Below are 14,372 nucleotides of genomic sequence, written 5' to 3'. Positions count from 1 at the left end.
TTTTTTTTGCGTATAAGACAACAGTTTCATACCTCTGGTATGGAATATCATGCAATATTTCTTTTTTACAGTTTGAGAAGGATTTGTTACACTTGTACCATTCAATGAATATTTTGATTTTCATTATCTATTGTGAAAATAAGTGTAAACATATCTTTATGCTAATAAAATACAACTATAAAATCATCAGCAAATAACGAAAATGCTTTCGAGGGATCCATAACTACTCAACAACAAAGGTTATCTTTTTAATTCCAGGAAAATGAAGTCGGAAAATGGATAACACTCAATGTGGTTGATCTTTTTTTTCTCCTTCGGAATCCGAACTGTTCAGAAAAATACATTGTTCTTTGTCAGAATGTTATATAGCCTCTTGTATACATATATATATATATATTTTTCTAACAGTTCGTAAAAAGAGAAGTATTTTGAATATATTTGTAATTTGAAATATTTTTTAAGCAAGGGAATGATAATCGCCATTCTTGATTCTTCACAACCAGAACTGTATGACGCATTAACAATGGACAAAGGTATAGCAAAAGAAGAAGAAAGAGATATAAATGGATTCTTTGACTACTGAGGGGAAATAATCATCTGGTCAAGAGGTTTTAGATACATCCAACAATAATTTATTTCAGTGATTTTTTGAACAGAATTTAGTTGCAGAAAAAAAGGAGAGAATATTGCCAGATGCGAAATAATCTTAAAGTAATCACCAGCCTACATTTTGCAAGATAATTAATGTGAAATCGCTTGACAATGTCGTCTTTTCAGGTTTGAGTTTCTTCAGTTTGTCTCCCTCTACAAATGAAAATTTGTTAAGATCGCAACTGCAGATCTGTAAATTAACAAACATGTCGGGGGAAAAAAAGGAACCAGCGGGACTCGAACCTGTCATCTACTGCTTTTCGGGCAGCGACACTGTCACCAGGCTGTCCCTGGTTGCCGGCAGTGACACGATGAACATGGAACCAATACCCAAGCTCCGAAATTCCGACATTGTTATGTTTAATATAGTCCAAGGCGGACAAGGCATTGGCATAGGCATTTGTTCCATGTTCATCGTGTCACTGCCGGCAACCAGGGACAGCCTGGTGCTCTTGTCTCTGCCCGGAAAGCAGTAGATGACAGGTTCGAGTCCCGCTGGTTCCTTTTTTTCCGGCATGTTTGTTAATTTACAGATCAGCAGTTGCGATCTTAACAAATTTTCATTTGTAGAGGGAGACAAACTGAAGAACCTCAAACCTGAGCCTTCACCCCTTTGAATAATATCTTTCTTTCAATGTCGTCTCTTAGTATGTAAACTTTTTCCTTTCTACACGCATGTGCTTGGAAACGTATGTCGTTCTTTAGTAACAAGTTTTTGCATTATATCTTTTGGGGAGAGCAATGATTTTTATAGCACGCTTGTTTTGAAAGCACGAATAGTGTAGACAATTATAGTTTCATAAATCTCACGAATCCATAAATGTACAGAGGAATTCGGCTTCCCAACAATTTATTTCATAGTGTTTGTTCTTGTGGTTGTTTGGTTAAACAATACCATTTGTGATCCAGTGTGTTCTTAATTTGACAAACAATTTTTTTTTTTTTTATTTTGGATCCGCTTCAGAGGAAAACAAATCTCAATTATCTTTACATTGAGTACACTCAGCACTGATACACTATAAACCAACCATTTAACATTCATTACGCTTCCCAAATCATGTGCAAGCTTGTATCCTTTGATTTTTTTAATTGGTGATTAATCAAGACATACACCGTATGAAATAAAATGAAATGTCGGAATGGTCACTTCAAAGTTCATCGCATATAAAATGTATAATCAATGATGATATCTGATGGTATTCTCATTAAATTGTTGTTTTACATCAAATTTTAAGTGATATTATTAGCTGGAGACCTGAAAAACGTTGACCTAAATGGGATGGTATGGTTTTGATTAAGATGATCGAGGTTTCAGGTTTCCACCATTTTTGATGGCAAATTTTTTTCTCCATATAATGAGAAACCTCAAAGTTTACTTGATTAAAATTAGCTTTGAAATGACTGAGATATCCATTATAAAGCAAACGTAATTAAAGGTGAGATTCTTTTTTTGTTACGATCGCTTTAGTTTACTTTGTTTTTTGGATATCTCAGCCAATTCAAATCAACTATCCTCAAATAAACTTTGAATTCCTCTTAGAATAGTATGCTCTTCGGCATTTCATAAAGTGGTTTTTAAGTATCTTGCAAAAAAGTTAAAGGCTTAATCCTCACCTCAACAAATTCTATACCATCCCTTTGTTACATGAGGGCAGGTAAGGCGGAGCTGCACTTACCTTCAGTACCACGAAGCACAGAAACACTCAATATTAGGAGCAGAACGAGGTTGTATGTCCTTTCCATCATCATGATCACAGGTACCCAAAGACTGAGATATATGATATAAAACAAAGTGGGTATACGTTTTGATTGCAGTGTCCGGCAAACCCGTCAGCTGGCATAAGTTATCACAGTAGCTTTGCAAAGGGGCTCTATAGTCTGACCATTTCAGATTTACGAGATCCTTTTGTAAAGAAGAACAAATAAAAATCAGCACGTCATCCCTCCGTCCCGCCACGCACTCGTCTGCTGGTTAGTTCGTCGAAGTCTCTTATGTTGCGGATTGTGGAACATTAGTGTCGTTGACAATGTCCTTCCACTGGAGACACAGTTGAAGGTTCACATGAATGAATTAGTCTGTTTGCTTGTTAGAGTGCATGGAAAACAATCTTGAATCTTGAATCAACGATTTTTATTGACCCAAGAGCTGCCATTTTTTGCCGCGACCAAAAGCTGTGCTAAAATGTAATTGTTCGAGTGTTATTTATCAAAGTTCAGCGTGCGTGCTGTTGTGGATAACGATGCTGCATACGAGATCACTTTTCTTTTGAATAATGTCGTGCCAGCTCAACCGTTTGCATAATTTTTTTTTTCAACACAGTTATGTACTCATCACACTCCATTTAGCCTCAGTTCGATATTATAGCTTATTGATACCATTATTCAAGTTCAAATGATTCACTCATACCACACACACACACACACACACGCACACACACACATATATATATATATATATATATATATATATATATATATATATATATGCCAGCCTTTTCTGTGGCTGGTAAAGTGACTATTTTTTTAAAGAAATAATTATTGTTATACCCTGCTACTAACACGTTAATTAAAAAAACAAACAAGCTTGAAAGTGTCTGTTTAGGTAGTAATATTCGTACCGAATAATAATAATATCCTAGTGAAGAATGAATACCACATTGATATGAACATCATGATCTGCATTATTAAGGTTCTAATAACATGTCATTGAACAAGAAACCTAATATCTTATTTTGAGATATAATAACAGTGATTTGAATCTCCATTATATGTTCCCAGGGGTGTTTCATAAGGCTGTTCTTGAAGTTAAGAACGACTTACGAACGACTTACGATCAGTTTTGTGTGCTATACTAATCAGAATTTCCATAATTCAGCACAAGAACTGATCACCGGTCGCTCTTAAGTCGTTCCTAACTTAAAGAACAGCTTTATAAAAAAAACCCTGTTTTATCCATAATCCTTATTTGTAAAGGTTAACGTTACATGGTATCGTTCAGATATTGACTCATCATAGGCTTACATCTGACAGATAATGAGTGTAGTGAAAACAGTTTCTAGTAAAACAGAAAACAATATTGAACTTGTATACCTTTAACTATACCAATGTAGAGTATTATTCATTTCTTATGCATTTTATGAATAAATCAAATCAAACCAAATCAAACCAAATCAGATCAGTTCATATCAAATCACACTAAGGTGAATTCTCATTAAGTCATCAACCTTATAGTCAGATCGAAGTGTTTGAAATAAAGCTCTATTATGACGCTATCATCTGAAATGCTCTCATTTGACTAATTGCTCCATGTAACCAACATATTTGTTAAAAAAGATTCACCACACTCAGCCTTTGTGAATCTCTTAAGTGTAGGTAAAGCATTGTGGATTAGTGAACCGATGATGAACTATACATCGGTACCTTTAGTTTTGGTCAAATTGATGGTATGAATCCTATTTTCGATGCCGAAAATTATCCATAATGGTAACTTTATTCAAGCTAGAGAGTACCGTCGTTTCGGGAGAACCCATCTCATGCATGTCATGTGTGTGTCTTGAATAGACATGAACTGAGTTTTTGTTTTGCTTTTTGCTATGTGTATCATTCAAATGCATATACTTTGTATATTCTGTTGAAAATAAAAATGAAAATAAATCTAAAAGGATTTACACTATTTATGATAAGTTGAATTGGTGTCACTAGGAATTCATTGCGATTGCTTTATCGTGTCATATATCACGTATATTGTACATTTTGCACTATTATCTCAAATTCTTGGACGATGAAATATACATATATTACAATATTCCACAGATTGCATGCAAATCAGCCGACGCTCAAAACTCACCAAAAACTCGTTGCAGACCTGACAAGGCACGTGTCCGAATGTTTACGAGAATTACGAGTTTATTGCTGCCCCCCCCCAAAAAAAGGAATAAGTCATGACAACATACTGTGTATACAAAGTACAGTAATACGTTAGTTAATCTTCCTTATCTTCAGCAACCTTGTAGGAATGGATGTAGAATCATGACACAATGCGAAGTCAGATGACCAAACGTTTAGGACATGTAAAACTTCAATCTTTATTCAAAATATTGTTTAACAGCGTTGAAGTTTTGTATTCTTCATATCAATGAGAGGCAGAAGAACGAAGTACTTTTTATCTATCACATATTATTCTTTAAGTACAAAAGTGAGAAATTTCCACTAGTAGGCAGAGAGTAATTTGTCAAAGCTTGTCTTTTTCATCTGTTCATAGAAAATGTAAAACATTCGATGTAATAGTCCTTCTGAAAGAAATGGATCTAAGTATCATACGTTTTTTTAATGCAGATATGTTTTCCGAATACATAATAGTACACAATCACATTTCTAATAAAGGCTATACTAATTTATTAGTGGAAAGTGAGCAAAGAAAATGGGATTCCATCGGGATTCGAACCCGAGACCTCGAGATGCTAGCCCGGTGCTCTACCGACTGAGCTATAGAAAGCCCTAGTTCGTCCCAGAAACCCTAAATTCTCAATCAATGTTCGGATGGTCAGATGCTATAGCATTGTTTTTGTGGTGACACACACGCACACACTTAAACCTGCCATAAACCCGAAGGATAATGCAACTTTGAGATAAATGCGAGGGATCACCGAAGTGATGCAGCTTTTTGAGTATGTTACAAATGAAGACAGAATAAACTGACCAGAAAGAATATAATTTAATAGTGGAAAAATGAGCAAAGAAAATGGGATTTCATCGGGATTATATCACTGGGGATTTGCATTTCGAAAGTTGCTAACTGATTTCTTTGCTGTTAATGTCTTTACTTTGTTTAATCTATTTCATAACTGTTATATATATTACTTCTTGGTAAGACCAAAGTCTCATGTGCCCTGGCATTGACCCTTGAACTCTTCCTCCTTTGCCCTTTTCTCTCTCTTCCTCTGTCTTCCTGTCCCCCTCTGGCCTTTGACCTCCTATTTATTCTTTCCACGCGTATGTAAGAGAGCAGCTTTGTTTTTGTCTGTGTGTGCGTTTTGTGTGCGTACTCGTTTTATTTTCTGTTTCCCGAGGACTATGTCAAATTGTCTTGTTGCATTATTACTATAATTTTCACGACTCACGAGGGGACTGCATTCTACAAGCTTGGCTTTTTAGCAGTCCCCTCCATTTCCGACCTTTTCTTTCTTATGATTCAGTCTCATTTTGCCCATGTATTTTTTCAACTAGTATGTTTATTGAGTCATGTAAACAAATGACGTGTATCTAAATTTCATTTGGAAATGTAATAGTTACATTGTACTTAATTTGTTTATATGAAATTGTCATATTATATGCTTTGGCCGGAAATGAAATAAAAATGAAATGAAATGAAATTAGAACCCAACACCTCCAGCTGCTAGCCCGGTGCTCTACCGACTATACTAAAAAAAAGAAAAAAATCATCACTTCGATGATGCCTCGCATAATACCAATAAACGACATCTAACGACAAGGATTCTACAAGGAATTATATCTTTCCGTTAACATGGCTTTAATCACGGTAACACAGAACTGTTGAATTAGTCTGCTTGATCTAACACAGAGTACATCATAAGGACAATTTTACATGTTGTGTTCCCTATGCGTCTTAGTTTTGGTTTAAGGAACGTCAAGAAACCGATGACTTTTTGTTAAGCGAAATCAATTAAACAACAAAGCCACAGAGCGTGGACAAAGGTTTTGTATTTGTTTGTATGTTTGTTTATTTGTATTATATCCACCTGAGAAGATGGATGGATAAACCCATATTCAGTTGCAAAAGCTGGTCTTCCATGGGGTCCAGTTAGACGTATTAAAGGCAGGGCCACTTCACCGGGTTAAATACCTTGTTCTTTGCGATAAATAGATGAAGCGGAATCTTCTAACATCCATTTTTATGTCTTATCCGAGGAACAGAGTGCTTTGCCTTTTACTAGAGTGGAGTGTATGATTACACACAATATTGCTCACTGGGACTTGGGGATCGAACCCAGGTCAATTGGATCATGAGGCAGACTGATCTTACTCATCGCCAGTCTCTGTTGGTTTGATCTTGAATGTATCGATTGATCTAGGCTTTTTGTTTTTAGTTGTCTTGTCTCTTTACTTGTATTTCTGCTTCTTCCCTTTCCCCTTTTCCACTTCTTTTTTCATCCCGCACACTTGTAGTTAAGTTTTCACCCTTTTTTTCCTCTTGTGAGGTGCCCACGTTGTACAAGCATAGTCTTTTGAGTGGGTACCTCCACTTTTTTTTTTTGCAAAAGGTATAAATATGTCTGTATGAAAAATGCCTAATTTTGTAGTGACTATTGACAAATGTTATTCTTTGCTATCTATGTATCATTCCTTCAAACGCATGACGAATCTATTTTTTTTTTGTACATTCTGTTGAAAGAAGTGAAAATAATACCTTTGAATTGGTTCCTTGAACCAACATGACCAATGGATTAGACAACAGATTCTTTGCAAATATAGTCCGCCATGGCTCCATAGACGGTAGTAGCAAACTCTCAACAGTATTGCTCTATTAAATCTTATTTTTCTCCCCCTCACTACGTTATAAAACTCGAGATACTTGTGTATTGACAGTGATTGATGCATCTTTCAAAGATGTGTTTTGTTTGTAACTATAGCAGTTCTTAAAGGTTATGTAAAGATACTCACTTCTGATCTGCGGCAGTCCTGCATTTGGCGGTGGTTCCTCATCGTCATCATCTGACAGGCATTCGTCCACAAACTGAATCGGAAGGAGGATCAGCGAAAGGTTGACATTTTCTAGATATTCGCAATAAATCTAACCTTTTGAAAAGGCAGCTCGTAATGGACTCGCATACAACAAGCAGTCATATATGTGGGCATGGTGGACTCGCATGCACACTGTTCAGCGATCGGATCTCGCAGCTCGCCGGTCGCGCACTGTGTGTACGAGTCCATTGCTCTGTGTGTGTGTGTGTGATGAAATTATAGCAAGCTGCCTTTGCAAAAACTCTGAAATACCAATGCAGCATGCCCCCTCCTCACTACTTGTGCATTTCTGCATTTATAACTTAGAAATGATTAAACACTAGATATGCTATTTCATGGTATGAAATATCACTTGCCTCCTATACCTTGCAGAAAACACCATTCAATTTTGTGTAGTGGTCACAGAAAAATGTGAATCTTTGTAAAGCATGTTAGGTTTGCATTTCTTCCAAGTTGGACACTCTTTATACTCGTTATATGATAAAGTAATTAAAAGACGTACTATAGATGGTCACTTATGTTTTGTGAATCCGAAAAACAAAAATACAATATTGTATATATAATGTACTTTCGACGTACCTGTACATACACATGGATCTTTATGTTGCTGTATAAACAACGAATGCTTTATGGAAAAGCTCAGTTGCCCTGTACAAAAATGATTCTTGAATAGTTTTTGTACTGCTGTTGTTCTTAAGATCTTAACACTGTAAATCCGTTCATGGCAGGATGCTGCAATCCTTACTTGATAAAGTGAGATTAAGACGGAGGTTGTTACTTAGACAAAGAACTACAAGCGGAATATTTACATCTTTCTTTAAAGTGTAGTCATTTGCCTTTCGAGAATGTGTGCTACAATGACTCCCCACAAATGATTTCATCCCGTGGTCATGAAAATGAAAAGCAAGATTCCTGTTTTTCTGTAAGTCGCAGTTTTGTTTTTCAAACAAGTCATTGGTTTTACTAAGGGTAAACAAAATCAAGCGATTATAAATGATGTATGCATCCAATTCTTTCCGTCTCTTACAAGCATACCTTAATATGTTATTCTTATATCTTTGATATTATGACCATAATTATCATTATTATTATTATTATCATTATTATTATTATTATTATTATTATTATTATTATTATTATTATTATCATTATTATTATCATTATTATTGTAACCGTTCTTATATAGCGCATAATACCTTTGGCAAGGTCTCTATGCGCTTTAGAGGGGAAACACAAATATAAACAGGAAAAGGTAATTACAAAAACAATAAAATGCTGCATAAATCATCTACAATCACCATGTCACCTTCTAAACAAATACGTTTTTAAAGAAGTTTTGAACTTACTGATGGAACTGGCATGTTTTATATCACTTGGGATGCTGTTCCGCAGTTCTGGTGCGGCATGTCTGAAACGACGTTTGCCATAGTAGTTTGTTGAAATGGAGGGTATCACATATAGATCCTCCCGTGATGACCTAAGGACTCTCATAGGCTCATATTTTACAAAGAGCTCTGAAAGGTAAGGAGCAATTTTGTGGAAACATTGATAAACAAGCAATACGATCTTAAATTCAATACGTGATCTGACAGGAAGCCAATGCAAGGCACGTAAGATAGGTGATATTGACTCATATTTCTTGGTCTTTGTCACTAGCCTTGCAGCAGCGTTCTGAATAACTTGCAGTTTCTGGAGTTGGTTGTCTGGTAAGCCATCCAAAAGACTGTTACAATAGTCAATGTAGCACATTACAAATGCATGAACTAATCTTTCAGTGGTTCCTTTGTCAATATACGGTCGAATTTTGTTGATCTTATACAAAGCAAGTGAGGCTGACCTGCATTTAAAGGTAACATACTCATGCAACGTGAAATGATTGTCAAACACGACCCCAAGATTTTTTTGCCATTTTTACAGGGAGAACCTGTGAGCCATCAATATCAATGGGTGAAAATGAACTACACGTACTACACTATTTTTTAAAATTTTATCATTATTCTAAATATGTTTATTATTTTAGTTATTACTATTATTTACTACTACTTCTTTTTTCAGTTGACGGTGCTCTACTGTGGAATAGCCTGCCACCCCCAGTGCGAAATGCCCAGAGTAAGAACGCTTTTTGATCACAGTATTTGAAATGGTGTTCAGGGTATTAACTGTTATCATTATACCCCCGCCACACGTAGTGTGAAGGGGTATACAGGAATCACCGTGATGTTGGTCTGGCGGTCGGGCGGTCGGCGGTCGGGCGGTCGGGCGGTTGGGTGGTCGGGCGGTCGGGCGGTCGGTCTGTTGCAAAATATTGCGTCGCGAACTCCTTCTACTGTTTTGAAGTAATTTAATTGAAACTTAGGGTAAATGATGATATTGAGGTATAGATGTGCAAGACATTTTTTTTTTGGTCGGACAATGTGTTGCCATGGTAACCATAATTTTACCAAAACTTTGTGGATTGAGTAACTCCCATATTATTTAAGCAATCAATTTCAAAATTGGCATCTGTGTTGATCTATAGGTGTAGTTATGCAAGACACTTCATGGCGTCACATATTATGGGGCAACACTGGGGGGTAGGAGAAGCAAATGTTATGTTGTTGAATATTGTAAGATGATTGATGTTGTTTATAACTGATTTTTGTTATAAGAAATGAATGGAGAATTTTGAGGTATATAATATGATAATGTATAAGAGAAATAAGAGTTTAGTATAGATAATAGTTATTGATTTTGTATATTGAAAGAAACAGAATTCAATGGTTGTGCACTTTTTCAGGCACGTATATTTTGATACATAATATTCCCATATTTGTTATAGTAGGTTCATTTTTTTTTTTAGAAACCCAGTCAGTATCTTTTTTTCATTTTGGTTGCAAATTGATGCATTTAGTCTCATTATTTATTTTCTCATTTTTATGAACAGTTCTGGTCTGTATGATGTAGACCTATTGTGTTATGTTAATGTTATTTTTTGTGATTGTTACCTTGTATGTATGTGTTTACAGGGCCCCCTGGAAAACAGTACTTGATTACTGACGGGGCCACCCTATATAAATAAAACGAAATAATAATTACAATAATTATAATAATTACTGTAATAACTATTACTGTTATCATTGTAATCCTTTTGTAACGGTACACCGGAAAATAAAAGGATATTGGCATATGAAAAAACCTCAGCATAATTTGAGTTTGCGAGTGCACTGAGAACAAAGATACTGCTTAACGCCCTGACGTTCTTGCTTTCCAATGATCGTATAGTGTATATACCAGTACTGTAATCAACCCATATACATGAATGTATAGAAAGCTAGATAACATTTTGTAGCGACCTTATATAGTACGTTAGATTCCCGCATAGCCTAGCTAATAAAATCCCTGAATTTATATCTTATCAATCAGTCGTTACTGGAGAAATTATGCATGTATTATAAACAGATTGTAAATACGCAATGAAGTTTGAGTGAATCTATTGCATTATTCCATAAGCATGAGATCGTGCAATTATTTCAGTTGAACTTTGTGAAACTTGCCGCTTTTAAATGATTACATTACTCTCATGTATACCAATGTGCAGTGTTGCACACACACACACACACACACACACGTAGGTATGTATATATTTATTTATATACGTGTTTGTATTTATTCATAGATATATATAGAAGTAAATGTATATATATATATATATATATATACATATACATATATATATATATATATGCATATATATTGTCTGATGATACTTTCTGCGGCATGTGAAGGAATGGTAGTTAATTAAATCCTTATGTAGGCAGGTTATCACTTTCGAGATCAGCAATGTTACGTAATAATCGTCAGATAAACTACAACAATTCACATAGATTTAATTGATTCACTTGATTTATTTACACTTAAAACATGACATCCAATTAACACATTGAACCTTGGAACACTTCTGTTAATGATAACAGGACGGGCTTCATTTTTTAAAGACTGCCATGAGAGAATTTGCCAGCCATGATTGACTGCAAGGCATATACAAGTAGGCACGAAATAGCAGGCATCACTCGTGAACAAACAAACAAACAAACAAACAAACAAACAAACAATGATGGCACTAACCATGTTCTGTCCACAAAATGAATTATTCTTAATCAGTGCATAAATGTCTCTTTCATTTCTCTTATCCGACAATATCAACACATCGCATGCCCTTAAGTACTGTAGCGTTGAGTACTGTGCGAATTAGCTGAACACGATTGTTGTACGGGCACCATTGCAGTTACTTATCACTACCTCTAACGGCCACTTTGATATATCTGTTCGAACACTGAATTACAGATGTGTTTAGTGCGTAGTCATGCCTTCCACAGACTACCCTTTGGTACAGACAAGATAATAGGAAACGAAAAGACTGATTGATTTACAAAACCTCATACAACAGGTACAACATACTAAAAACAAGATCGTGATTAATACATGGACATCAAACTGCGGTGAAAATTCTTCATTGAAGACAGGATGAAGAGAAAATACAAGAATTTGCTGAAAGAATCTTTTTTTTTTTTATTCCTCTCAGGGTATATATACAAGACGCAGAGGGATATTTGCATTATCATATCATAACACATCACATAATCAACAGTGATCAAGATATCTCCCAGGGGGGGTGTTTCATAAAGATGTTCGTAAAGTTACGAACGACTTACGAGCGACTGGTGATCAGTTCTTGTGCTAGATTATGGAAAATCTGATAAGTATAGCACTTCAGAACTGATCACCAGTCGCTCGTAAGTTGTTCGTAACTTTACGAGCAGCTTTATGGAACAGGGCCCCGGGATCAATTTTAAAGTATATAGGCTCGACAGTATCGTATGAAGAACGATGTATCCTACTTATCAAACTGTGTGAATCCGTACAGGAATGAGGGACTTGGGTCAGGTCTGATTGCTGAAAGAAGATGAGATATGTAAACCCATATATCCATGTCCCAAACGATCGCTGGGTCGAAGCTCCGGTGTGAAGTGTGCATAACAGATTTTGTAGATCCTTGTGTCACGCCTTCGTTCTTCAACATCTCCTGCGAGGTTTTATGACGTATTGTATTTTTTTTTCTTTTTACCTAACAGATTTGTCTAGTCTAAACTAATTCCAGTATTTCTTATGAATATAAAATGTAGTACAAAAATGAGGAGTCCATAATGAAATGACCCTTCTTCCTGCAACGTCAGATAAGTATTGATATGCAAATCACAATATCACAGAAGAGTTCTTGGTATCAATTTTTGCTTTAGTAGGATTATGTACATCTGGATACATAAACATGAACATACTTTAATCAGGGATATCGCTCTCATCTATAGCTAGTTTGCTGATGTGGTATCCTGGTTTCCTACCCGAGCACTATGCTATCCTTCACAATGTTACTGTTCTGTGTACGCATGTATATGTGTGCTATATCTCCTTTATTTCAGCATAATTATATTCTTGCTTGTTGTTCGTAATCATGCTAAATAATTATGTTCGACATAAAGTCAAGGTGTTTCCGAACACAATGCACTAAAAACACTAACATCTTAAAGACAAGTAGGAAAAATACATTAGAAACAGATGTCCCCGCATGAAACTGGTCAACAGACATATCTCTCAGGTAGGAAATCTTCTCCTTAAAGTACTGTCACAACTTTAGATCAGTGCCTATAGCTCTATATAGATGGCATGTCTCGTAATTATGTTTTTTTTTTTGTGTGTGTGTATGTGTGTTTTTTTTTCAGCTTTCAAAAGTGTCTAGGCACTATACATCTACCAAATATTTTGAGCTCTAAGATTCATATTGTGCAATTTTCACAACCTTCCCAATCCTCTGTTCGTACACATTCCTGTCCTTTCTTGCTGTCTATACTGATTAATGACAGTTTTCGTTATTCATGTCTTTCGTCTTGTGCATTTTTGACCTCGTTCACGTTACTTTCTCTTTCTTTTCCCCGTCCCTTCCTTCAGTTCTATCAGTCTATTTTTCCCCCTTTCCGATCCTGGTTATCAATCTCCAAAGAAAGTACTGTGTGACTCTTCTTCATGACGTTAAGCCTAGGTTAGTTCTCCTGCCACGCCTTCACTTCGTTCTCTTGCTCGTTCGCCTTTTTTCTGGCAGCCTGGTGCATGTCTCCTTTCCTTTCCCGGTCCTCTCAAGAAATCAGCTCCTCGAACATAATTATGTCCATAATGTGCTTGTCTCAAGTTCGTTCTCAGCTGCTAAGTTTTCTTGCCCATAATCTCCTCATGTTCTTTAACCTTCTGGACAGCTGTTTTCACTGCGTCCCTGCGTTTGAGAGTGAGGTAAATTAAAAATATTAACTCGGTTTAGAAGTCTAAGAGTAGTTTAAGAGGACTGGGAGATGCTCATCCGATACATCACGAAGTGCCCCGCTTAAGCAAGCCCATATCCTCACAAATAGCATTTAGTTGCGAAATTTCATATCTCTAATTCGGCATTTTCGTCTGTTTTAAAACAATCATCGAGCCCGACTGTCAACAATGCTCTTACTGTCCAGCTTCAGCACGATATCACCAACACGGATAGTACAGAGCAAACCATAGACAAGTAAAATCCCTTCCCAGAACTCGTCCTAATGTTCATGTGATCAGGTGATCATGTCGATTGCAACCTATCGTAATGTGAGCTTGCATATAGTCTTCTCCCAAGCAACGCATTATTTATTACATATTACATGATTATGTTGAATACAAAAGAAAAGGCAGATTTTAAACAGAAACTAGTATGAACAAGGAGAAAAGGAAATATAGCTCAGGACCGGCATTGCACGATCTGCCATCATGCTCATCGAAACGTGCTACACAGACAAGGAAACAACATGCAGAAATAGTGCCTATTTACCGGTCGCTTGCTCTATGTACAGAGTCCGTTTCTTCGGAGCTCTCGCATAAAATGAATTACCTTGTTTTTGCACTTCATAACA

At 36.1% G+C, this 14,372-nt stretch overlaps 1 protein-coding gene across 1 annotated transcript in view; it reads right to left on the bottom strand.

Annotated features, from left to right (window-relative positions):
• LOC140239772 (uncharacterized) overlaps positions 1 to 14,372 on the bottom strand; it is a 52,503-nt gene that overhangs the window by 2,836 nt on the left and 35,295 nt on the right. Inside the window, exon 11 of the mRNA XM_072319593.1 lies at positions 7,333 to 7,405. Within this exon, the coding sequence (XP_072175694.1) occupies positions 7,333 to 7,405 (73 nt within the window). The remainder of the gene's footprint in view (positions 1 to 7,332; positions 7,406 to 14,372) is intronic.

Source organism: Diadema setosum, chromosome 16, assembly GCF_964275005.1.
Source record: "Diadema setosum chromosome 16, eeDiaSeto1, whole genome shotgun sequence".
Lineage (NCBI taxonomy): Eukaryota > Metazoa > Echinodermata > Echinoidea > Diadematoida > Diadematidae > Diadema > Diadema setosum.
Note: the sequence above shows the minus strand (reverse complement) of the source record. Positions and strands in the feature narration are given on the sequence as shown.